Consider the following 25,481-nt stretch of genomic DNA (forward strand, 5'->3'; position numbering starts at 1 on the left):
TCTCAAACTGAATTCAAAGCTTCCTTGATACCGTCCCCAACAAACATTCCCAGGACAAGTACAGCATGGGCTAAGAAACAGAATACAGCACACTACTTTTTTCAGCTGAAAGGAAAGCGCTCTCCACACTGTTACATCAAGCATTCCCACGACCCATACAGCATGTAGTTTAGATACAGAGCAAAGCTACCTCTATTCTGTCCTCATGGGTTACTCCCAGGACAGGGATTAGATACAGATTAAGGATCCGCAAGACAGCTTTCCTGCTTGGCAGTTGGGAAACTCTACTCCCTTTGTGACTGTAACTTGCATCACCACGAGAAATTGCGTTGCTGCCCCTGGAGACTTCAGAAATTCAAAATTAGTTTCCAGGACTGCATCAAGTAAAACATGTTTAAATTACTTTTATTTGTTTTTCGAAAAAAATGAGAAGTTGGGTGGAGGAAGGTCTTTCAGTAATGGTCAAGCATAATTCAATTAGCAAATGAATTTATTTTCCTTCTGATTATATGTGTGAGAAGGCAGGTTCTTGCAGTGATGAATGTGCTGAGTTATCAATGATGATTCACTAAGAGTGAGTGGAATTTGGAGGCAGGAGATTGAGTAAAAGATACGTCCTTGTGGACAGCAGAGGTCCAAATAGACAGACAGCGCCAGTAGTTGGTGGCAGCTGATTTCTTTTGGGTATGTCAGGGCAAACCTGTGCTTTCATTCTTAAACCACCTGAAATATAGAGGTTAACAGAGTGTGGAGCAGGATGAACACAGCTGGCCAAGCAACATCTCAGGAGCACAAAAGCTGACGTTTCGGGCCTGGACCCTGATGAAGGATCCCCCTCGTCCTCAAACACCACCCCACCAACCTCCGGATACAACGCATCATCCTCCGACACTTCCGCCATCTACAATCCGACCCCACCACCCAAGACATTTTTTCATCCCCACCGTTGTCTGCTTTCTGGAGAGACCACTCTCTCCGTGACTCCCTTGTTCGCGCCACACTGCCCTCCAACCCCACCACACCTGACACCTTCCCCTGCAACCGCAGGAAATGCTACACTTGCCCCCACACCTCCTCCCTCACCCCTATCCCAGGCCCCAAGATGACTTTCCATATTAAGCAGAGGTTCACCTGCACATCTGCCAATGTGGTATACTGCATCCACTGTACCCGGTGTGGCTACCTCTACATTTGGGAAACCAAGCGGAGGCTTGGGGACCGCTTTGCAGAACACCTCCGCTCGGTTCGCAATAAACAACTGCACCTCCCAGTCGCAAACCATTTCCACTCCCCCTCCCATTCTCTAGATGACATGTCCATCATGGGCCTCCTGCAGTGCCACAATGATGCCACCCGAAGGTTGCAGGAACAGCAACTCATATTCCGCTTGGGAACCCTGCAGCCCAATGGTATCAATGTGAACTTCACCAGCTTCAAAATCTCCCCTTCCCCCACCGCATCCCAAAACCAGCCCAGTTCGTCCCCTCCCCCCACTACATCACACAACCAGCCCAGCTCATCCCCTCCCCCCACTGCATCCCAAAACCAGCCCAGCCTGTCTCTGCCTCCCTAACCTGTTCTTCCTCTCACCCATCCCTTCCTCCCACCCCAAGCCGCACCCCCATCTCCTACCTACTAACCTCATCCCACCTCCTTGACCTCTTCCCTGGACTGACCTATCCCCTCCCTACCTCCCCACCTATACTCTCCTCTCTACCTATCTTCTTTTCTCTCCATCTTTGGTCCGCCTCCCCCTCTCTCCCTGTGTATTCCAGAACCCTCTCCCCATCCCCCTTTTCTGATGAAGGGTCTAGGCCCGAAACGTCAGCTTTTGTGCTCCTGAGATGCTGCTTGGCCTGCTGTGTTCATCCAGCTTCACACTTTATTATCTTGGATTCTCCAGCATCTGCAGTTCCCATTATCTCAAACTATTTCCACTTGTGTTCGGGTCAGTAACCAAAGGGTATGGGTTTAAGGTAATTTCAAAGACTCTGTTTTCCTGTGCCAGACTCAATAACCTCTTTGTGTGGCATTGTAAACAATTTAATGATTTATTTCTGAGTATTTGGTGGGTGGAGAGAATATAACAGCTTTGATTTCCAAAATCAGCAGCAAGCTGAGGGTTAAACAGCTTAAACTAGTCCAAAGTGTAAAAAACTTTCTGCAGTTAAACCTGGATTGAACAATACAATTTGTAACTCCTTTTAATGTTTTGAGACACCTTTGGAAGCTCCACAGCTCCATCTACAGGTATGTGCTTCCTTTAGCCTATTGGAACCAGAGTTAAAAGATTCAAACAAACGAGAGAGATAATGACTAGAGATAGTAGGAACTGCTGTTGCTGGACTCTGAGATAATGAGGTTGAGCTGAACACAGCAGGCCAGGCAGCATCAGAGGAGCAGGAAAGCTGATATTTTGGGTCTGGATCCTTCAGAAATGGGGGAGTGGAAGGGGAAGAGGGCTGTGAAATCACTACAGAGATGGGGAGGCAGTGATTGAAAGTAGATAGTGGAGCAGATGGGTGGAGAAAAGACACTCCGGCCAAGGAGGTGGGGATGAAGCCAATAAAGGTGAGTAGGTAGGGAGTTGGGATGGGGGTTTGGTTGGTGAGAGGCGGGTAGGTGGCAGGGAAGACGGGCGGGTCAAGGAGGCTGGGATGAGGCTAGTAGAAGTGAGGTAAGTGTAGATAGGAAGTAGGGGTGGGGGTTGGTCAGTGACATGGGAGGAGCGGATAGGTGGGAGAGAAGATGTGTAGGTCAAGGATGCTGGGACGGTTGGGGGTGGTGCTGCTGCTGCTCTTGGGATGAGGTCAGGAGTGGGGAGATTTTGAAACTTGTAAAGTCCACATTGGGAGGTGGAGTTCCCAGGTGGAATATGAGGTGCTGTTTCTCCAGTTTTCAAGCGGCATTGTTGTGGCACAGGAGGAGGCCCAGGATGTCAGCCTGGGAGGGGGAGCTGAAGTGGTTTGCAACTGGGTGTTGTCGTTTGTCACAAACCAAGCGTAGGTGTTCCACAAAGTGGTCTCCAAGTCTCTGCTTGGTTTCCCCGTTGTAGAGGAGGCCACAACGGGAACAGCGGATACAGTATACCACATTAGCGGATGTGCAGGTGAACATCTGTTTAATGTGATAATGGGAACTGCAGATGCTGGAGAATCCAAGATAATAAAATGTGAAGCTGGATGAACACAGCAGGCCCGGCAGCATCTCGGGAGCACAAAAGCTGATGTTTCCGGCCTAGACCCTTTTTTAAAGAGGGGGGATGGGGTGAGGATTCTGGAATAAATAGGGAGAGAAAAGAAGATAGGTGGAGAGGAGAGTATAGGTGGGGAGGTAGGGAGGGGATAGGTCAGTCCAGGGAAGACGGACAGGTCAAGGAGGTGGGATGAGGTTAGTAGGTAGGAGATGGAGGTGCAGCTTGGGGTGGGAGGAAGGGATGGGTGAGAGGAAGTACAGGTTAGGGAAGCAGAGACAGGTTGGACTGGTTTTGGGATGCAGTGGGTGGAGGGGAAAAGCTGGGCTGGTTGTGTGGTGCAGTGGGGGGAGGGGACGAACTGGGCTGGTTTTGGGATGCGCTGGGGGAAGGGGTGATTTTGAAGTTGGTGAAGTCCACATTGATACCATTGGGCTGCAGCGTTCCCAAGCGGAATATGAGTTGCTGTTCCTGCAACTTTTGGGTGGTATCGTTGTGGCACTACAGGAGGCCCATGATGGACATGTCATCTAAAGAATGGGAGGTGGGAGTGGAAATGGTTTGCGACTGGGAGGTGCAGTTGTTTATTGCGAACCGAGTTTAATGTAGAAGGTTTTCTTGGGGCTTAGCATATGGGTGAGGGGGGAGGGTGTAGGGGCAGGTGTAGCACCTCCTGCAGTTAGAGGGAAAGGTGCCGGGGGTGGTGAGGCTAGTGGGGGTTTGGAATGGACGAGGGAGTCTGAGAGAGCAGTCCCTTCCAGAAGGCAGATAAGGGTGGGGAGGGAATTATATCTTTGGTAGTGGGGTTGGATTGCAGGTGGTGAAAATGGCAGAAAATAATGCATTGGATCTGGAGGTTAGTCAGGTGATATGTGAGGACAAGAGGAATTCTGTCTTTGTTGTTATTGCAGAGAGGGGCTGTGAGGGCTGAGGTGTGGGAAATGCAACAGATGTGGTCGAGGGTGTTTTCAACCACTGTCGGCGGCGGCGGGGGGGAGTTGTGCAGAATTGTGGTCCTTGAAAAACAAGGACGTCTGGGAGTGGAATGCCTCATCTTGGGCGCAGATGCGGCAGAGGTTAAGAAATTGGGAATAGGGGATAGCATTCTTGCAGGAAGGTGGGTGAGAGGAGTTTTAGTCTAGATAGCTGTGGGAGTCGGTGGGCTTGAAATAGATATCAGTTTCCAGGTGCTTACCAGAGATGGAGACCTTCTGTAATGCCTGTCTCAAAGAGCAAACATCCTCAGATCAAGATCCCTCCTCACCCAATAGCTACAGGATTTATGTTTTCAGGGCTTAGGCTTCTTACTGCTCTCTTGCCAGTGGCCTCCTCCTAGCTAACCATTCTTGAGGACGGGACTTGCCATTGGCGAGGGGTGAAATTAGCTCTACTATTAAACAAGTTAGCCTGCCTGTAGCGTGTTGTGTCAGTGGCTTTCTTGTGCATTTCCTCTGACTGCACTCCTTCAAACACAGTCCCATTTATCCACCTCAGTGATTCCCTGAGATTCCCTATTTTCACCATCTTATGGTTAAAGAAATTTCTCATGCATTCCTCACATGATTCACCAGCTTTTACAGATGCAACATTGATGCACAGCCCAGACCTTTGCAGAAGCTAACCTTCCATTCATGAACTCATTTACACAGCCAACTGCCACAGAAAGGCTGCCAACATCATCAAAGACACATTGCACCCAGGTAATTCTCTACTGCAACCTCTTCAATTAGGCAGTAGGTACAGAAGCTTGAACACACAACAGCAGGTTCGAGAACAGCTTCTTTCCTACCGTTATTGCTGAATGGACTGTCCAACTTCAAATAATGCTGATCTTTCCTAGTACATGCCCTGTGCGCTGTCACTTGTCTGCCTCTGCCCAGTTTCTTTCATCCTATGATCTGCTTGTAAACAAAGCTTTTTACTGTACTTGGGTACATGTGACAATAAATCAGTCAAACAGCAATAAGATCCTGCATCAAGGGATAGTAAGAACTGTTGGTGCTGGAGTCCGAGATAACAGTGTTTGAGCTAGAGGAGCATAACTGGTCAGGCAGCATCAGAGGAGTAATGTTTCAGGTCTGAAGAAGGGTCCTGACTCAAAATGTCAGCTTTCCTACTCCTCTGACGCTGCTTGACCTGCTGTTTCCCTCCAGCTCCACGGTGTTATCACCATTTATAACAGTCCTGCATCAATTACTTCTACTTGTAATGTAAACATTTTCTTTATAACTTTTCAAACTCTTTCAAACGAGAGTATGAACTAGGAGCTGGTGTAGGTTATGTAGTCCCTTGTGCCTGCTCCACCATTTAATAAGGTCATCTCATTGAAATCTAAAATGCAACTTCCTGCTTAACCCAATGACTTTTCACGCCTTTTTACACTAAGAATCAATCTACTTCTGCCTTAAAAAAAATTCAACATCTTAGCTTCTGCTATCTTGTCAGGAAGAGAAATTGTGAAGACTCTCAATCCACTGAGAAAAAAAGTTCTCATCTGTTTAAATAGGCAACCTCATATTTTTAAACAGTGGCCTATGGTTCAACATGTTTTCAAAACAGGAAGCAGTCCTCTCATGCATCTGTAAAGACCCATCAGAACCTTATAAGTTACGATCAAGACTCCTCTTACTCTTCCAAACTTTGGTGGATACCGGCCTACCCTGTGCAACCTTTTCTTACAAGCCAATCTGCCCATTTCAGTTAATAGTCTGATAAATCTCTGATTTGTTTCCAATGTATTTACATCCTTCCTTAACTACAGTGAAGAATACTGCACACAGTTCTCCAAATGTGGTCTCACCAGTGCCCTGTATTACTGACGTATAGCCTCCCTACTTCTGCATTCAATTCTCCACACAATAAATAAGCTAGCCCTCCTAATTACTTGTTGTACCTACATACTGCCCTTTTATGATTAGTGCATTAGGAACCCAGAAGCATCCGCGTCTTGGAGCTCTGCAATCTCTCACCATTTGGGTAATTTGATATTTTACAAAATTCTTCCTGTCAAAATGGACAATTTCACATTTTCCCATGTTATACTCCAGTTGCCAGATATTTGCCCACGAGTTTAACCAATCTAAAGCCTTTCATAACCTTCTTATGTCCTCTTTATACTTAATTATGTGTAATTAGGAAATTTTGCAACCATACCTTCCATGCTGACATCCAAGTCATTTATATAATTTGTAAGAAGTTGAGATCTCAGCACTGACCCTGTGGCACACCGTTCATTATATCTTGTCAACCGGAAAAATGCTTTTTTATGTCTCTTCTCTGCTTCCTGTTATCCAGCTGCTTTTCTATCCATTTCAATATGTTTTGGCTACACCATGTGGTTTTGTTTTCCACAATAAAAGTGAAGAGATTTGATATGGTACTTTATCAAATGCCTTCATAATCTTAAAGAACTTGATCATGTCTCGAGGAGAGTCCCACTAAACGAATTCATCCTTTTCTGACCTGCAAATCTCTCAAATCGATGAGAATTTGATGGAAATGAACAGTGCAAGGAAATTCATTCCTCAAGTATGACGCAAAAACACAGATTATCGGGTCACTGCTCAATTGTTGTTCGTGGGATGTTGCTGTGTGCAAATTGGACTTTGCATTTTCTATAATGACAACAGTAATGAGATTTTTGTTGTAAAGTGCACTGAGATATGCTGAGGTTGTGAAGGGCATTCAAGCAATGTTTGTTTTGTTTGGTCTGCTGTGTTCATCCAGCCTCACAATTTATTATCTTTGTTTTTGTTTTCTTTGGTCATAATCATTGATGTGATTGTAATAGAGTTTGGATAAAGTGAGATAATGGGCCGAATGCCCTTTTCCTACTTTGAATTTGCATTATTTTCCTTGCTAAATTGTCCAGCTATTTGTCTGCAGGAGTAATTGCAACTAAGTCTGCTATGGATTAGAGTGCGCTCACTCAAATCATTAATATTATAAACTTGGGGTATGTTGCTCTCTAAATGATTTAATCTTCCCTTTGCATGTGCCAGAGCTGGTGATGTCCTGCTGTCATCCCCCTGAAACTACAGAGGATAAAACAAGACAGCTTGGCCATCAAGGGAACCTATCAACACTGTATTATGATGTACAGTCAGTTTCATTCCAAGAAATAGTCCCTGTTATTCCTCCAAGCGATAATTTGTCACATCAGCCTGTGCAGGATGGTCTCTGCTATTCCCAGCACCAACTTGATCATTACTGTGTTGTCCAGGAAGGATCACCGTGCAGATGAGAAAACTTGGAAGGAAGAACAGGATGAGTGATCCTGCTAGGATGAAGCCACCTGCAGTCATGAAGGATATGGTGTAACTTCCCGTTAGGTCCTCCAGAAACCCTAAGTGGGAGAGACAAATTAGAAGCACAAGTCACTAAACTCAATGTTTAATCTTTATCATAGTTGCAGGCTCAACATCTTCATTCCTGGTTTTGATGGCTCAGAGCTACACCTATTAAAGGATGTTAGAACAAAATGCTTAGCTTGACGAATAGAGATGAAGTGTACAAAAGCAAACAATAAATTACGTAGTTGATAACTTGGTGTGTGAACAGTTCTTATGTCCTAGAATTTGATGCCTGCAAGAATGGTGGTAGCAGATTCAATAGCAACATTCAAAGGAGAAATCAACCAGTAATTGAGAGAGCAAATTAATAAGGCTCTGAGCAAAAAGCAGAGGGTGCAGGATTAATAGCATAACTTTTTAAAAGGCACAGAAAAAATGACCAATTGTGATGAATGTTCTTTTCTCCTCTTCAGATCTCAGCCCGAAGATAGAAGTCCAACCAACAAAACCACAACTTCAATGAAGGAGGCAGGAATGTGAATATAGCCTAGCTGAAACAGGGATCAAATCCCGTGCTGGCACAATCTGATCCATAGCAGCCAGCTGAGCCAACCAACCTTCAACCCATAAGGGTTTACTACCACGACATGTACCACCAGACCTACACAATTTTATATTGATTCAGTCCAGTGTCACTTATAGTTGGGTTTGCTTTATCACAAGGGAATTTAAATACACCAGGAAGTGGTGAGTGATAGGACTCTACCTCTAGACACCAATAACCATCGTAGCCAGTAAACCTCTGTGAAACATTATTATAACATGTACATCTGACAGAGCTCCATAGAGATACAGTTGTAGCCAACTATATATATAGTCAATACCATATTAGAAAAAAGGATCTCTAAAGCATGAGATAACGAGGAGTAGAGCTAGACGAACACAGCTGGCTAGGCCTTATTTTTTGAAGAAGGGTCCAGACCCGAAATGTAAGCTTTGCTGCTCCTCTAATGCTGCCTGGCCTGCTGGGTTCATCAAGCTCTATGCTTTGTTATGTCAGATTCTCCAGCATCAGCAATTCCTACTGTCTCTAAAGCATTCTTTAAATAGATTTTATCCATCTCATTTTTCTGCCTACAAGATTTATTTAACACTTGTAACTGGTTAGTTCAAATTCATAAATTCAAAACTATACAAATTAGAAACGGAAATTATTTTTCCCCTGTCAGCACCTTTCACAGGATATCAAAAACTCAGGATGTCCAAAAGTACTTGACAGCAAATGAACCTCTTCTGAAGTGAGGTCACACAAAATAGGTAAAACCATTTACTCGTAATCCTGTGAGGGGGTTGTGACATCTTTTTGACTTTCGTTGTCTTTCTTAAAGTTTCAATCTGAACATGATGAAAGAATCTAGTAGTGGATTTGGGACATTCAGCCGTGCCAGAAAGAGACCTCAAGGTGGAGTGGGAGAAAATTGGGTTCATTTGTCCACGGGTTGGAGAAACCCTGGCACGAAGTGGCTGATATAACTCCCAGGAAAGAGAGTCCATGCCTCATCCAGGAAACTAGGCCCCACTTCAGCACGGTTCCTGCTGCTGGCCCCAGTTGGAAAATGAAGCTCTAGGTGAAGATTTAATGAGTGGTTTGGTTACACAGAAGTTGAATATTGCCAAAAGAAAAATGACACACTGGCAAAACCTTTTGTGTTGCATTCATACAGCCTGCCTGTTGTTGCAATGTAATGGCATCTAGCATCTCACCACACTGAATTTTATATATCAAATTACTCATTTATGCACTTGGCAAAACTTCTTTTAACATTGAATTACTGCTGATAAATATATTCATTTTGTTGTAATTTCATTGGCAGCATGTTCTAATTTTAAAACAAAGTTATTTCTTGTTTGCCTACATTCCAACCAGATTTTTTAGAAACCTGAGATGTTATACTTTGTATGTATCATAACATCATTCATCTATGGCACTTCCTTTAAGTGGTTTTCTGCCTTGTTTGTAGGAGGGTTTTTGGTCCAAAGTACTCGAATGGTGTTCACACATGCTGAGTTAGGGTCAGGTTATATTGCTGTACTAGATCCTGACAGCAGGAGAATTGACGTCTGAACCTTATCAATTTTAATAAGAGAGTGCTTTATGATGATTTAGGGGAACTGAAGTGAACTGCTATGACATACCAGCAGATTGTCCAATAACGAACACAGAACAGCATTTCAAAGTTCAACCTGAATTTCTGCCCATTCTACTCTCATAGCATTTTCAAATGGGTAATGAGTCAGTTATGTCTAAAATGGATCAAATTAGTCTTTCTGTTTCTCCTTCAAAAATTTTCTCTATGACAGGGTCGACCCCACTAATGGATCTCCAAAAGGGGAGAGGGTGTGAGATGATACAGGACAGAAAAAGCCTGCTGCCCTCTCCAAAAGGGTCTTTCTACAGACTATCACTGGAGGAACACCTCCATGAAGAACAGTCATGGAGTCAAACAGTGCAGAAACAGACTCTTTGGTTGATGACTGGAATAACCTGCTAGGTATTAGAGTTGCGTACCGAGGGTCTAATCAAAGTAACAAGCAATCCAAAACTGTACAAACTAATTAAGGTAGAGGGATCATAACAAGTTATCAAAATAATGGTGTCAAAACAGGACAGTAAGAAGATTTTACAGGACAGCATGGTGGGGTCACATGTAGTGCAACATGAGCCCAAAATCATGGTTGAGGCTGTCTTCACAGGTATGGAACTTAGGTTTTAGTTTCTGCTCAACAATTCTGCATTGCTGTGTATCTCAAAGACCGCATTGGAGGACACTTTCCCAAAGATCGGAGGCTAAATGTCCTTGTCCACTGAATTGTTTCCCAACTGCGAGGGAACATTCCAGTTTGACGATAGTTATGTGGTGTCTGAGCATCTGCCTGGTCTCGCCAATATACCATGCCTCAGGGCATCATTGCCTGTAGCGTATGAGGGAGACAATATTGGCTGAGTCACATGAGTATCTGCCATGCATGTAGCAAGTGGTATACCATCACACATGTGAACGGCACCCACCACGTACATGGTAGATACTCATGTAACTCAGCCAATGTTGTTTACCTCATAATGTGCAGGCAATGCTGCCCCGAGGCATGGTATATTGGCGAGACCATGCAGATGCTAAGACAGTGGATGAACGGACGCCATGCAACAATCGCCATACAGGAATATTCCCTCATAGTCAGGGAACACTTCAGTAGTAAAGAACATTCAGCCTCCGATCTTCAGGAAACCGTCCTCCGACGCGGCCTTTGAGATACGCAAAAACGCAGAACTGTTGAATAGAGATTGATAGCCATGGTTTGTACCCATGAAGATGGCCTCAAACGTGATGTTGAGTCCATGTGGCGCTACATATGACCCCACCATACTGTTCAGTAAAATCTTCCTTACTGTTCTGTTTTGACACCATCACCTGGATAACTAGTTATGATCTCTCTACCTCCGACACTTCCGCCACCTACAATCCGACCCCACCACCCAAGACATTTTTCCATCCCCACCCCTGTCTGCTTTCCAGAGAGACCACTCTCTCCGTGACTGCCTTGTTCGCTCCACACTGCCCTCCAACCCCACCACACCCGGCACCTTCCCCTGCAACCGCAGGAAATGCTACACTTGCCCCCACACCTCCTCCCTCACCCCCATCCCAGGCCCCAAGATGACTTTCCATATTAAGCAGAGGTTCACCTGCACATCAGCCAATGTGGTATACTGCATCCACTGTACCCGGTGTGGCTTCCTCTACATTGGGGAAACCAAGCGGAGGCTTGGAGATCGCTTTGCAGAACACCTCCGCTCAGTTCGCAACAAACAACTGCATCTCCCAGTCGCAAACCATTTCCACTCCCCCTCCCATTCTTTAGATGACATGTCCATCATGGGCCTCCTGCAGTGCCACAAGGATGCCACCCATAGGTTGCAGGAACAGCAACTCATTTTCTGCCTGGGAACCCTGCAGCCTAATGGTATCAATGTGGACTTCACCAGTTTCAAAATCTCCCCTTCCCCAACTGCATCCCTAAACCAGCCCAGTTCGTCCCCTCCCCCCACTGCACCACACAACCAGCCCAGCTCTTCCCCTCCACCCACTGCATCCCAAAACCAGTCCAACCTGTCTCTGCCTCCCTAACCTGATCTTCCTCTCATCCATCCCTTCCTCCCACCCCAAGCCGCACCCCCATCTACCTACTAACCTCATCCCACCTCCTTGACCTGTCCGTCTTCCCTGGACTGACCTATCCCCTCCCTACCTCCCCACCTATACTCTCTCCACCTATCTTCTTTTCTCTCCATCTTCGGTCCGCCTCTCCCTCTCTCCCTATTTATTCCAGAACCCTCACCCCATCCCCCTCTCTGATGAAGGGTCTAGGCCCGAAACGTCAGCTTTTGTGCTCCTGAGATGCTGCTTGGCCTGCTGTGTTCATCCAGCCTCACATTTTATTATCTTGGATTTTCCAGCATCTGCAGTTCCCATTATCTATGATCTCTCTACTTAATTAGTTTGTACAGTTTTGCATTACTTGTTACTTTGGTTAGACCCTCAGCATGTGACTTTTATACCTAGCATATTATTCCAGCCATTTGATTTGTCTACAGCAGCACAGTAGTTTTAATTTTGTGTAATTATCTCTCTGCCACATTTAATCGGATTATATGCTATCCCTTTGCTTGTTATTCAGCTGTTGGCACTTTATTCGCACCATCTGACTCTCTCAATCACCTACAATAGAGCTATTATTTGGCCTGTTGATATTCCAGTCACACCATTTGTATGATCTTTTGATCTCTCCCATGTTAAGTCTGTGCCTGGGTGCTTTCTTCACTTCACCTGATCAAGGGGCAGTACTTTGAAAATAAACCTGTTGGACTATAACCTGATGTCATGTGACTTTTGACCTTGTCCATCCCAGTCTGACACTGGCACCTCCATATCTTTCTTGTCCAAATGTCTTTTAAATGTTGTAACTTTACCTGCATCTACCAATTCCTCTAGCAGATCATTCCACCTACAAACTATCCTGTGTGAAAATGCTACCCCTTAGGTCCCCTTTAAATCCATCTCCTCTCACCTTGAAAATATGCTCCCTAGCTTTGAACTCTCCCGTCCTATGGAAAAGACATTTGCTATTCTCCCTACCTACGCCCCCCAAGATTTTATAAACCTTTAGCTCTCACCTAAACCTCCTAAGCTCAAGTGTAAACTGTCTTGGCCTATCCAGATTCTTCCTATAACTCAAACCATCCGATACCAGCAACATGATATGGCATCCCAGGGTTATAGAAGGTCCTATGAATTAGCTCCTCCATTTGTCCTTGCAATGGCTTAAACATTCATCTTCCACAGCTGTATGCCTGACTCAAACCTGGCATCAACATTCTTAAGGGTTAACTCCCTGAAGCTATGCTTTGTTATATCTAAATGGAACAATATTATTTTCAGGAAAAGCTTTCAGCTATTATGACTAAATAATCCATCAATGCAATTTATAAACCAACATTCCAAATTGGTTTATGTTTGAAATTGAGTGATTTTCATAATAAATTTCCTATTTTTCTATGAGTTTGTCTCCTGAATTATGTGACTGTGGTCTTAGACAATCCTGGTCAGTTGCAATGTAGGAAATATGCGAACCAACATAGCAAAGCCTGGCAAACAGCAATGTGATATTTCAATTACTGGATTATAGGACTGGATCACTAGTGAGATTACCATTATGTCACTGCTTGCCCCAAAATCTGTGAAGAAAATAATGAGCAGGAGTGGGCTATTTGGTCCATCAAGCATGCTCTGATTGCGGCTTTAACTCCACTTCCCTCTGCCCTCCCATAACCAGTGACTCCCTTGTTGATCAAAAATCTGACTAACTCAGCTTTGAATATATCCACTGATTTCTGAATCATGGTTGTAGCCACAGAGTCATGCAGCATGGAAACAGACCCTTTGGTTCAACCAGTCTGTGCCAAACATAATCCCAAACTAAACTAGTCTACCAGCCTGCTCCTGGCCCATATTCCTCCAAACATTTCCTATTCATGTACTTATCTAAGTGTCTTTTAAATGTGTAATTGTGCTGACATCCACCACTTCCTCAGGAAGTTCATTCCACAGGCAAAGCAACCTCTCTGTAAAATATTTGCCTCTCATGACTTTTCTAAATCTCTCTCTTCTCACCTTAAAAATGTGCAATGAAATCACCCATCCCAGGAAAAAGACACCTATCATTACCCTATCTATACTTCTCATAAATTTATAAACCTCTATAAGGTCACGTCTCAACCTCCTGTATTCCAGTGAAAAATGGCCCAGCCTATCCAGACTTTCTTTATAACTCAAACCAAACCTGGCCACATCCAGGTAAATCCTCTAGCTTAATAATAACATTCCTGTAACTGGGTAACCAGAACTGCAGAACAGAATTCCAAAGACTAATGACCTCATTAGAGAAGGAATTCTCCTTCATCTCTATCCTGAACTGAATTCTTTATGTTTAACCTGTGACCCTAATTCTAGATTCCCACGAGAGGAAATATCCTTCTCAGCATCTACCCTATCACATCCCCTCAGAATGTTATATGTTTCAATAGGATCGCTTCCCTTGCTCAAACTAAGACCCTGTATGCTGTTTCCCCAAGTGGATGTAAGATTGCTTGTTGCTATTCAAGAACAGGAATGTTTTTCCAAGTGTTCTGGCCAATATTTATCATGCAATTAAAATCAATAAAAGCAGTGTCTTCTGTCTTCATTTATAAGGATCAGGGTATGGACTTTTTTTAATCCACTTCTGGGCAAAGTTATGCAGTGGTTTGCCATTGCCTGTGTAATAGTTGACCACAAGATTCATCCATCTTACAGCCTGCTTTCAGTTTTACTTAGAGGGATTTACTGGCTTATAATCAGCCTGTTTTGAAATCACCTTCTGTGGTCAATGTGTTCTAGCATTCCACTCAATTCTGGAGTTTCTGACTAAGTGGTAGGGATGCTACCCACTGTTTTGCAAGACCTATAAAGACAGGTTATCCATCCTGTTTTTTGTGGAATCTTGCTGTGCATAAATTGGGTGCTGTGTTCCCTACATTACAATAGTAAATTCAGTTAAAATGTACTTCATTGGTTGTTAAACAATTTTGTATGTTCTCAGGCTCTGAAGTCATGAATATTGCAGTAGAGTCCTTTAACTGTGGCTTCAAAAGCAGACCACATAAACAGCCAAATGTCACATCTACACTCTCAGGCCTAAGCCAAATACGCGCAAAGCCACAAGCTGTCTGCAAATGGCAGTGCTCCTGGCAATGTTTATAAAATTTACTTTATAAAGATCATTAAATATTGAATAGCTCAGCTCCATCTGCAGATCAGCTGGTTAGGAGATGCTTACTGAGTTATGTAGTTCAGAAAAATTGCCCTTTCCAACTTCCTATGTTAGGTTACCTTAGACAGGGATTAGTAGAGGGTGTCATTGTTGCCTTTAGTTATTTTTCCCAAGGAAAGGAAAATTATCAGAGTTTCCACTCCTGTTTTGATAACCATTTGTTGCATGTGGACACTACATGGGGACATGGCCTGTGATGTCTCTACTGGTTGAGATAGTTGCAGATGATCAGCCTTGCTCAGTAAGAATTTTTATAGAAATCACAGTACAGAAACCAGCCATTCAACCCAACAGATCTGTTCTCGTGTTTTTGCTCCACGAAGTTCCTCACATCCTGTTTCATCTCATTCTATCAATATGTATTTCTGTTCTTTCTCTGTTGTGTGTTTAGCTAGGTGTTCCCGTAAATGCATGTCTAAAATCACCTGAAGCAGTTCATGAAGTAGCGATTCCTATATTCTTAGTTTTCCTTGGGTACAGAAGTTTCACTAGAATTCCTTCTTAGACTTGTTAGTGAATTTCTTATATTTAAGAGCCATGAATGATTACTTAGATGAAGCAGTGGATTTTGTCAAAACTCTTTAGAATTGTATCCCAATAGAAGTCAACATACCTGGTGACGGTGACGATGTAAATAAGAACAGACGGGAACGAAACACAGAACAAGACATTTTATTACCTGACAGTGGAGGCCCAAGGAGTCCACCAATACTTAGGAGCATCAGAAAGAGCCCAGTTGCATTGAGAATCCGTCCAATTCCTACGATCTCTGGGAGGGTGGAAAAGAAGAGTGGGGCAAGGCCTCCAGAACAGAAGCCATAAAAAAAACTGAGCCCTACTAGATTTGAGTACGTGCTACCAACAGGAATGAGGAGAAGGCTGATTCCAGTGAGAATACTCCAAATGAATAACATGTGGATTTTTCGGATTAGCTTGAGATCTGCCAACCAACCAGAAAATAGCCGTGCAACAGTCTCAGAGATGGCAGTGACAGACAACAGAAAGGCAGCCTCATAATCACTCAATCCAAGATTCTTTCCATGGGCCACCAGATGGATATAGGGGACAAAGTATCCTGTGGTCATCAGGGTTACTGCAAAACTGTACACCATAAAGCCTCGGTGCAAGAAAAGGGTCAAATCAAAGGCAGACGTCACTTTGTCACAACACTCGGTACTTTTCTTTATATTTTCAGGATGTCCCCTTGAAGCAACAAGAAGGTCCTCTTGGATAGTGATGGGTCTAAGCAGGGCTGCACAGACACAGAGGTTCAACATCATTGCAGATAGGATCTGGATAGCCCCACGCCATCCATACTCATTGAGCAGGAGCTGAAACAGTGGTGAGAAAAAGAACGAGGCAACTCCCACTCCAGTGAATGCCAAACCGGTCGCCAATGCTCTACGCCTCTTAAAGTATCTGGAGATCATGGCCATTGTAGGGGTGAAGACCAAAGCCCAACCAAAACCTGGAGAGCAAAGCAAGACTTAATGAAACATGTTCTCTCGATTAGAGTGTAGCCATTACATAGTCACCAAGATCTCAAAACTTGAACTCCTCACTTCCCACTGTCTTCCCTTTGTCATTCAGACATTTAAAACCAAAGCTTGGTGTGATGTCATCACTGCTTTTCAAATTATTCCAACTTCTTTTCTCACTTTTTAAATGTGAATTGAATAAATATTTTAAGAAGAAATGAATTGAATGGCTTGGGGTAAAGAATAACTGACTAGGACTAATTGAATAGCTAGCAAAGAGCTAGCACAAGCGTAATGGGTCTTATAGCTTCCTGTGCTAAAATTCTATGGTGAGATGTCAAGTGGTGAAAAGTCATGTGACCTCCAGAAATCTTTCCAATTAGAGTTAGTAAAGTAGTGGAACTGTACAAAAACTTATCATTCATGGTGAATGGACATTTGATGGATACAGGGTTGTGTTTGGCTATGATGGTCTTCCAAGTGGGCTAGCCAGGCAATACACAATATCAAAGGTCTGTGTGCAAAATGGCCATTTAGGCAAAAAAAAATTGGAGGACAGCCACTGCCACTGGAATCCATTTCCCGGTGAGAAAGTCATATTTTTACAGAGGAAATAATTGGAGTGAGATAGACAATCACATACCCAGGGTGAACAAGACATATTGCAGCTCTCACACATTTTTCCTTGTTTGAATATAACCCATTATGAATGCTGAGGGTTTGTGCAACTGCAGAGTTAACAGAGAGTTAAGGGAACAGAAATAAACTCAGATAAAGAAATCTGATAGAGGGCTTACATTAAACACATTGTGCTAACCTGTCAGAAGTCCAATGGAGAGATACATGTGCAGAAGGTTCTGTCCAAATGAAGCTGTGAGCATTCCCAGGAAAGCTAAAATTGCACCAACCATCACCACAGGGCGAGCTCCATACTGCATCCCAAATACACTCCCCACTGGACCTGTAAATTGAAACAAATGGGAAATTTTGTCCGTATCTTTAAAAACTATAGACAGGCACAAAACAATAAATAAGGCTAACGGATATGAGGTCTTGAGATCTAAGTCAGAGGCTTAAGTTTCATGTCCCTGTCCAGCAGTTGACGACCAAAGAATGTATGTGTCAATTCTCACATCCTTCCAACAAATGCTTACGGCAGGCAGTAAGAAGGGCAAAATTTCACAGTCAATCATATGATGGAATGGAAATTGATGTTTCTGCCATCACTATCCATTCTGCAGGCTATTCATGAATCAAAAAGTATATGTTGTCACAGGACTACTTGGTTGCAAAGTTGTTGTGGATCAGATTGGTGCCAATAGAATGAGGTTTGATCACTATTCCGCTGGGCTGGCTATGGAATCTACTGCCTTGACCTAGCACTGGTGGATGCTTTGATGCTGTAGGTCAGATGTTCCTTTGGGCAGGGAACTCAAGAAGAGCAAAACGGCTAATAGTTTGTTAGCACTCAAGTCAGGAAGGTTTGAAATTTTTGTTACAGCCCTGTGACCACAGTTTTTGTTTTAATCTTTCATGGTATGTGAGTGCTGTTGGTAAGGCCCACATTTGTTGTCCATCCCTCATTGCCCTTGAATTGATGAGCTACTTAGGCCCTTTCAGAGGGCAGACAAAAGTCAGCTGCATTTCTGTGGATCAGGAGTCATATGCAGCCCCACCACACCCGGCACATGTCACTGCAACCGCAGGAAGTGCTACACCTGTCCCTACACCCTCCTCACCCCCATCCCAAGCCCCAAGAAAACTTTCCACATCAAGCAGATGTTCACCTGCACATCTGCTAATGTGGTATACCGTATCTGCTGTTCCTGTTGTGACCTCCTCTACATCGGGGAAACCAAGCAGAGGCTTGGGGACTGCCTAGCGGAACACCTACGCTCAGTTCGCACTAAATAACTGCAACTCCCAGTCGTGAACCATTTCAACTAAGCCCCCATTCCTCAGACGACATGTCCATCCAGTGCCACAAAAATGCCACATGAAAGTTGCAGGAACAGTACCTCAAACTTCGTTTGGGAACCCTGCAGCCCAATGGTATCAATGTGGACTTCACCAGCTTCAAAATCTCCCCTCCCCAACTGCATCTCAAAACCAGCCCAGCTTGTCCCCGTCTACCTAACCTGTCCTTCCTCCTACTTATCCCCTCCTCCTACCTCAAGCCCCAACCCCATCTCCTACCTACAAACCTCATCCTGCCCCCTTGAACCATCCATCCTCCCTGGACTGACCTATACCCTCCCTAACTCCCCACCTACAGTCACCTTTACTGGCAACATCCCTGCCTTTTTGACCTGTCTGTCTTCTCTCCACCTGTCTTCTATCTGCCTCCTCCTCTCTCCCTATTTATTTCAGAACCCCTTTCTCCTCCCCCATTTCTGAAGAAGGGTCTAGGCCCGAAACGACAGCCTTCCTGCTCCTCTGATGCTGCTTGGCCTGCTGTGTTCATCCAGCCTGCTGTGTTCATCCAGCTCTACACCTTGTTATCTCAAATGCAGGTTAGACTGTGTAAGAATGGCAGGTTTGCTTAAAGAACATTAGTGAATCAGATGGATTTTTACGACTATCAACAATACATGCTCACCATGACACTTTGTTTATATTCCAGATTTTATTGAATTCATCTTGGATAGTTTGCCATGGTGAGCATTGACCTGGGGCTCTTTATCACTATTATGCCAGTGCTTCCTCTCCTCTGGACCACTGCATTCTGTTCTGCGCATCACGCCTTTATTCTTGAAGAGGGGATGCAGTGCAGAATCACCACAATAATATTGGGCTAAAAGGATTGAATTATGAGGACTTTGTTGCATAGTGTTGCCTTGACTGTAGAAATTTAAGGTTGATCCAGTTGTGGTAAGGAGATTGAAAGATTTGATTGGATTGATAGAGATTATTTTGACTGGTGGTAATAGTCCTGGACAAGTAAGTGGAGCCTTAAATCAAAGTCAGGCTGTGCAGAGATGATGTCAAGAAGCACTTTTTCACGTAAAGACTAATTTCCCCTCAAAAATCTGTTGAGGTCAATTGGAAATGTCAAAACTGACATTAATAATTTATCTTTGTTGAGTAAAGGCATTAAAACATAAGGAACAAAGTTGGGTAAATATTTAAGAAACATATCAGCCATGATCTAGTTTAACGTTAGAATAGATTTGAGAAGCTAAATAGCCTCCTTCAATTCAGGAGTATCCCTCCAGAAAACAGTAATTGGGCTATTTGACCTCACAAGGTTCTTTGAGGAGCGATGTTCTTTTAAAAGGATGTAAATTTGAAGAGCAAGAAAAGGGAAACCAGGACTAACTTGCAAACTGTTGTGTTGCCATAGCAATGGAAGTAATCCACGAGACACGACTAGATGACTCCTGGAAGTATTCGGTGAAATGAACGAAGAATACTCCAAAGGATCGTGTGACACCAACTAACAGACAATTATTCAAGAAGCCAGCCAAAACGATCATCCACCCCCAACCTCCATCTGGAGATTCACTGATGACTGGCTTGGCCATTGCCGGCTATGATGGGATCTGTGGAGACAACACAATACTGAATAGTTCAGCGGGTAGACCCAATCCCCTTCCTGACCATTGACCATCAAACGCCGACCAGCAAAAATGTCTTAATATTTTCCTCTTATAGGATTCAAACATGTCCAGATAGTTTCTGGGTTGGGTGCACTTTCTGTGCTGATGTGATTAGATTAGATTTCCTACAGTGTGGAAACTGGTCCTTCGGCCCAACAAGTCCACACCTCCCCTTGGAGCATCCCACCCAGACCCAACCCCCTATAACTCACACACCCCTGAACACTAAGGGCAATTTAGCACGGCTGATCCACCTAGCCTGCACATCTTTGGACTCAGACAGGAAACCAGAGCACCCGGAGGAAACCCACGCAGACACAGGGAAAAATGTGCAAACTCCACACAGAGAGTCACCCGAGGCTGGAATCAAACCCGGGACCCTGGCACTGTGAGGCTGCAGTGCTAACTACTGAGCCACTGTGCTGCCCTTGTGTGTGGGGTTAATGGATCATGGGGCCTCATCCCAAGTCTCTACTGAATTAACTACAGGTGTGGTTAAAATTATTCTGAATTGACCTGGGCTGGAGATGGGGACATAAATCTGCCTGTGTTCCTGCATCTGAGCATGGTCAAGCTAGTTTGACTGAAAAGCGTTTGCGTGTGATGATGTTGATTGAGGAAAATATTTAACACTGCCACGATCCACCCCTGCAGTTACATAGTCGACATCTGATCTCAGACAAACCTACACCAGATTTCCGAATACGGTCCCAGCAGATGACATTCCAGAGCTGGAAGGGCTATTATTTCCTCTCCAACCCCACCACACCCAGCAACTTCCCCTGCAACCGCAGGAAGTGCTACACTTGCCCCCACACCTCCTCCCTCACCCCCATCCCAGGCCCCAAGATGACTTTCCATGTCAAGCAGGTGTTCACTGTACATCTGCCAATGTGGTATATTGTATCCATTGTACCCGGTGTGGCTTCCTCTACATTGGGGAAACTAAGCGGAGGCTTGGGGACCGCTTTGCAGAACACCTCCGCTCGGTTCGCAACAAACAACTGCACCTCCCAGTCGCGAACCATTTTAACTCCCCCTCCCATTCCTCAGATGACATGTCCATCATGGGCCTCCTGCAGTGCCACAATGATGCTGCCCGAAGGTTGCAGGAACAGCAACTCATACTCTGCTTGGGAGCCCTGCAGCCCAATGGTATCAACGTGGACTTCACAAGCTTCAAAATCTCCCCTTCCACCACTGCATCCCAAAACCAGCCCAGTTCTTCCGCTCCCCCCACTGCATCACAAAAGCAGCCCAGCTCTTCCCCTCCCCCCACTACATCCCAAAACCAGCCCAGCCTGTCTCTGCTTCCCTAACCTGTTCTTTCTCTCACCCATCCTTCCTCCCACCACAAGCTGCACCTCCATTTCCTACTTACCACCTCATCCCGCCTCCTTGACCTGTCTGTCTTCCCTGGACTGACCTATCCCCTCCCTACCTCCCCACCTATACTCTCCTCTCCACCTATCTTCTTTTCTCTCCATCTTCAGTCCGCCTGCCCCTCTCTCCCTATTTATTCCAGTTCCCTCTCCCCATCCCCTTCTCTGATGAAGGGTCTAGGCCTGAAATGTCAGATTTTGTGCTCCTGAGGTGCTGCTTGGCCTGCTGTGTTCATCCAGCTCCACACTTTGTTATCAGGGTTATTATTTCTGATGCCTTTTGACCCTGTGCTGCAGTTGAGGTGAGAGAAAGGGTTTAATGTGAATCATAGCTGCACTTCTGTGGGGCATTTCTTGTTGAATTGAAATGACTCTGATATGGAGGCCTGCTTTTAGGAGAGGTCTCTGAGCGTGAATCTGGTGGTCATGGGGGCTGAGGTCACAGAGGGGTCTCAAAGTGAATTTGTTTCTGTTAGGATGTTCTATGCTCTCTCTCTCTCTTCCCTTCTATGTGTTGAAATTCTGACTTACCCTCGGTGCTTTCTCTCAGCCTTCACCTGTTCCCACAATTGGGAGGTGATGGCGTAGTATTATTCGCTGGACTGTTAATTCAGAGGCCCAGCTAATGTTCAGGGATCATGGTGGAATTTGAATTTAATAATTTAAAACATCTAGAGTTAAGAGTTTAATGATGACCACAAGTCCATTGTGGGAAAATCTCATCTGATTTCCTCATGTCCTTCAGGGAAGGAAAGTGCCTTTGTACCTGGTCTATATGTGACTCCAGGTCGACAGCAATGTGCTTGATTCTTAACTGTCCTCTGGGTGATTATGGATGGACAATAAATGCTGGCCTCATCAGAGATGCCCACATCCCATAAGTGAATAAAAAGAAATCCACATGATTAGTAGACAACAAGGTGTGGAGCTGGATGAACACAGCAGGCCAAGCAGCATCTCAGGAGCACAAAAGATGATGTTTCGGGCCTAGACCCTTCATCAGAGGTCCTCATTTTCCAGATTTTTTCTACATTTTGTTTCATTTTGCCACAGCCTTGCCCCATGCTCTTCAGACTACTTAATTTAAGATTTGAAACAATTTCACCTGAGTTCCCTTCCCCCAGCACTGGAATGAAGATTTGACAGATATGCTCCATTACACAAGCTAAGACGGATTAATCTTTTCTCTCTTAGATGTGAACTGGCCTACTCTGAATTGCCACCATTTTATATTTTTAAACCTGTTTGGCAATTTTGTTTTGTGCAGAAGGCAAGGTTACTAAGCAGCTTTTCTATGTTTTGTGAATAAGACGTGTAGTTCTCAAAAGACTTTTAAAATCTTAGAACATCTCTAAGGTGGTTTAAACTTGATGAAATACCTTTTTTTTGAAGAGTTGTCACCACTGCAATGTTGGAAATGTAGTAGCTAATTTGTGCACAGCAGACTCTTATAAATACGATTAAAGAGCGCGCCATCTGTTTTTAGTAATGTTGACTAAGGAATAAATATGGGCCAGGACACTAGGGGGTGGATAATTTGGCAAATTGTATCATGCCCTATTTTTTATTACTGATTTGAGAGGCAAACAGGATTTTAATTCATGCCCCTCATTCAAAGGACCGTGCAGTATTTCTTCAGGACTAAATGCTCAAGTCTGCGGAATGAAGCTTGAACCCCAAACTTTTGGCCCAAGGTGAAAAAATGCCATGCACCGATTCAAGGCTTACGTGGCTAATTGCTAAATGTCCTTGGAGGTTAAGAAGAGCCTCTGTCATTACCTGAGACGCTGGAAGGACTGTGACAGAAAAACTATCCGATTTCTTGCTTTAAACAAGGTTACACCCTTAATACCTGTATCTACTTGAAGTGTTTGCAATAATTAAAGAATCTTATTAAACCAGTAATTCCAGTAAACCTCTTGTAATGACTTACCAATTGTAGTAAGGGAGGTTGTGAGGGGAGGAATGGCGAACAGACAGATATTGTCAGCACAAAGAGTTTTGGTCGACAGATGAGAGGATACTATCCTTGGGAGCAGCAGCGTTAGCGAACAACAAGTGGTGAAAAAATTAGGCTGGTTAAAGAATAACCACAGTAAGGTTAGAATTAGGGATGGTGTACAAATCACTTCCAATACTAGTGAATGAACAAATGAAAAGTAAAGAGATTAGAATTTTGATGGATCAATTCCTCAACTCTTCATTCAGTTGTGAACCCCTTTTTCTTTCTTCCAGCTGTAATGGAGAAGGTGGTAGTGAGCTGCCATTGTAAACTACTGCAGTCCTTTTGATGCAGGTACACCAGGCTGCCGTAATGAAGAGAGAACAGAGGAATTACACGCTTGCCTTCATTGCTCAACAGGTGAATGTCAGGGTTGGGAAGTCATGTTGCAGTTGTACAGGATGCTGGTGAGGCCACTTTTGGAGTATTATGTACAGTTCTGTTCACCCTGAGATAGGAGGGATATTATTAAATTGGAGAGGTTGCAGGAAAGATTTACAAGTATGTTACAGGGAGGGTTTGAGTTATAAGAAAAAGCTGGATAAGCTGAAACTATTTTACTAGAATGTTGGAGGTTGAAGGGTGACCCTATAGAGGTTTATAAAATCATAAGGGGGCATAGATAAGGTGAACAGCAAAGATATTTTCCTCAGGGTAGGTGAGTTAAAAATTAGATGGCATAATTTTAAGGTGAGAGAAGAAAGATTTAAAAAGGACTTGAGGGGCAAACTTTTCCAACAGAAGATGGTTCATATGTGGAAAGTACTGCTAGAGGCAATGGTAAATGCAGGTACAAGCGACAACATTCAAAAAACATTGGACAGGTACGTGAATAAGGAAGGTTTAGAGAGACATGGGCCAAACACAGGCAAATTGAACTACTTTGGTTTGATAAACTTGGTCAGTACGTACATGCTGGACCAAAGAGTCTGTTTCTGCACTGTATGACTCCATGACTCCCTTTCACAGAGGCGTTCCTCCGGTGGTCAGCATTTATAAGTTGGACTGATGGGTCTGTATCGGTGCTGTATGACTTTATGAATGACTATATAATTCCAAATCAGGGTGGTTTGTGATTTGAGGTTGAACTTTCAGGTAGCAACTATTCCCAATTTTGGGATGACCTTCTTTGAGTAAGTTTTGGACATGTGGCCCAGTAAACCTGTTCAAGGGAGAGAATCAACTGGGTGAGGTACCAGAAGGGTCAGTGAGGTAGCAGAGGATGAGAGTTAATGTTCAGTATGAGATATCAAAGGTTGGTTCTGCTATCAGAAGATAGGCGATATGTAAGGTGAATGAGGTATCAGAGGGTGGGTGAAAGTATGAGGAGGTGGGTGAGGTTTTGGAGGGTAGGCGAGACAATAGAATAGAATAGCCTTCATTGTAACAGGCAATGGCTAAGAGTGGCTGATCTTTGAGCAGGCGGGTAAGGTATCAAGAGGGTGAGCCAAGAGCATGATTTCGAGAACTTGGCTTGGCAGCTGGCCTAGTCTTCAGACACAGATGGTTCATATCATTGCTGACTGGCTTCACTCAGTTTACTGATTAAAACAATGGGCATTTTTTACACGAGACAAAGGGCAGGAGCTGTTTTTACAGAATTGGTGAGGTTAGAGCTGGGGCACATCGAAGGAAAACAGGACAGCCTACTCGAGGACGCTAACCCCCGCCAGGCCCCTTACTCCACATTCCCCCCCTCATTCTGCTCTGTTCAGTACACGGCCCATCCCCGTGTTGTCTGATCCACCAATCACAGTCCTTCACACCCTCCCCTCGCGCACTATCCGTTGACATTTGAAATCCTCACCGTACCTACAGCTCGCGCGGCTTGATCCACCAGTCACAGTCCGCCACACCCTCCGACCCCGCCCATCCCTCGCGCACCATCCGTTGGGATTTGATAACCCCACCACGCCCACCGCTGGTGGCGTGCCTGATCCACCAATCACAGCGCATCCTTCTTTTCCCGCTCGCGCTCGACGGGCATTCACTGTCCTTTCCCCTCAGCACCGGGGTGTCTTGTGTTTTGTCCTCGCTCCTTTTACACAACAATTACGCAGAATCCAGTGTGAAGAAGGATGGAGTCAGTGCGGCGGGTTTGGGGGAC

The 25,481-nt window shown here is 44.4% G+C and overlaps 1 protein-coding gene across 1 annotated transcript; it reads right to left on the reverse strand.

Annotated features, from left to right (window-relative positions):
• Positions 1-1,898: 1,898 nt before the first annotated feature.
• On the reverse strand, positions 1,899-23,422 carry LOC125448696 (monocarboxylate transporter 13-like). Its single transcript, XM_048524151.2, has 5 exons — positions 23,306-23,422; positions 19,711-19,933; positions 17,209-17,352; positions 15,593-16,381; positions 1,899-7,538 (listed from the first exon to the last, which is right to left on the reverse strand). The coding sequence occupies exons 2-5, from the start codon at positions 19,913-19,915 to the stop codon at positions 7,324-7,326; spliced, it is 1,353 nt and encodes a 450-aa protein (XP_048380108.1). The 5' UTR covers positions 19,916-19,933; positions 23,306-23,422; the 3' UTR covers positions 1,899-7,323.
• Between the last annotated feature and the right edge of the window lie 2,059 nt (positions 23,423-25,481).

The sequence above is a fragment of the Stegostoma tigrinum genome, chromosome 45 (assembly GCF_030684315.1).
Source record: "Stegostoma tigrinum isolate sSteTig4 chromosome 45, sSteTig4.hap1, whole genome shotgun sequence".
NCBI classification, from domain to species: domain Eukaryota; kingdom Metazoa; phylum Chordata; class Chondrichthyes; order Orectolobiformes; family Stegostomatidae; genus Stegostoma; species Stegostoma tigrinum.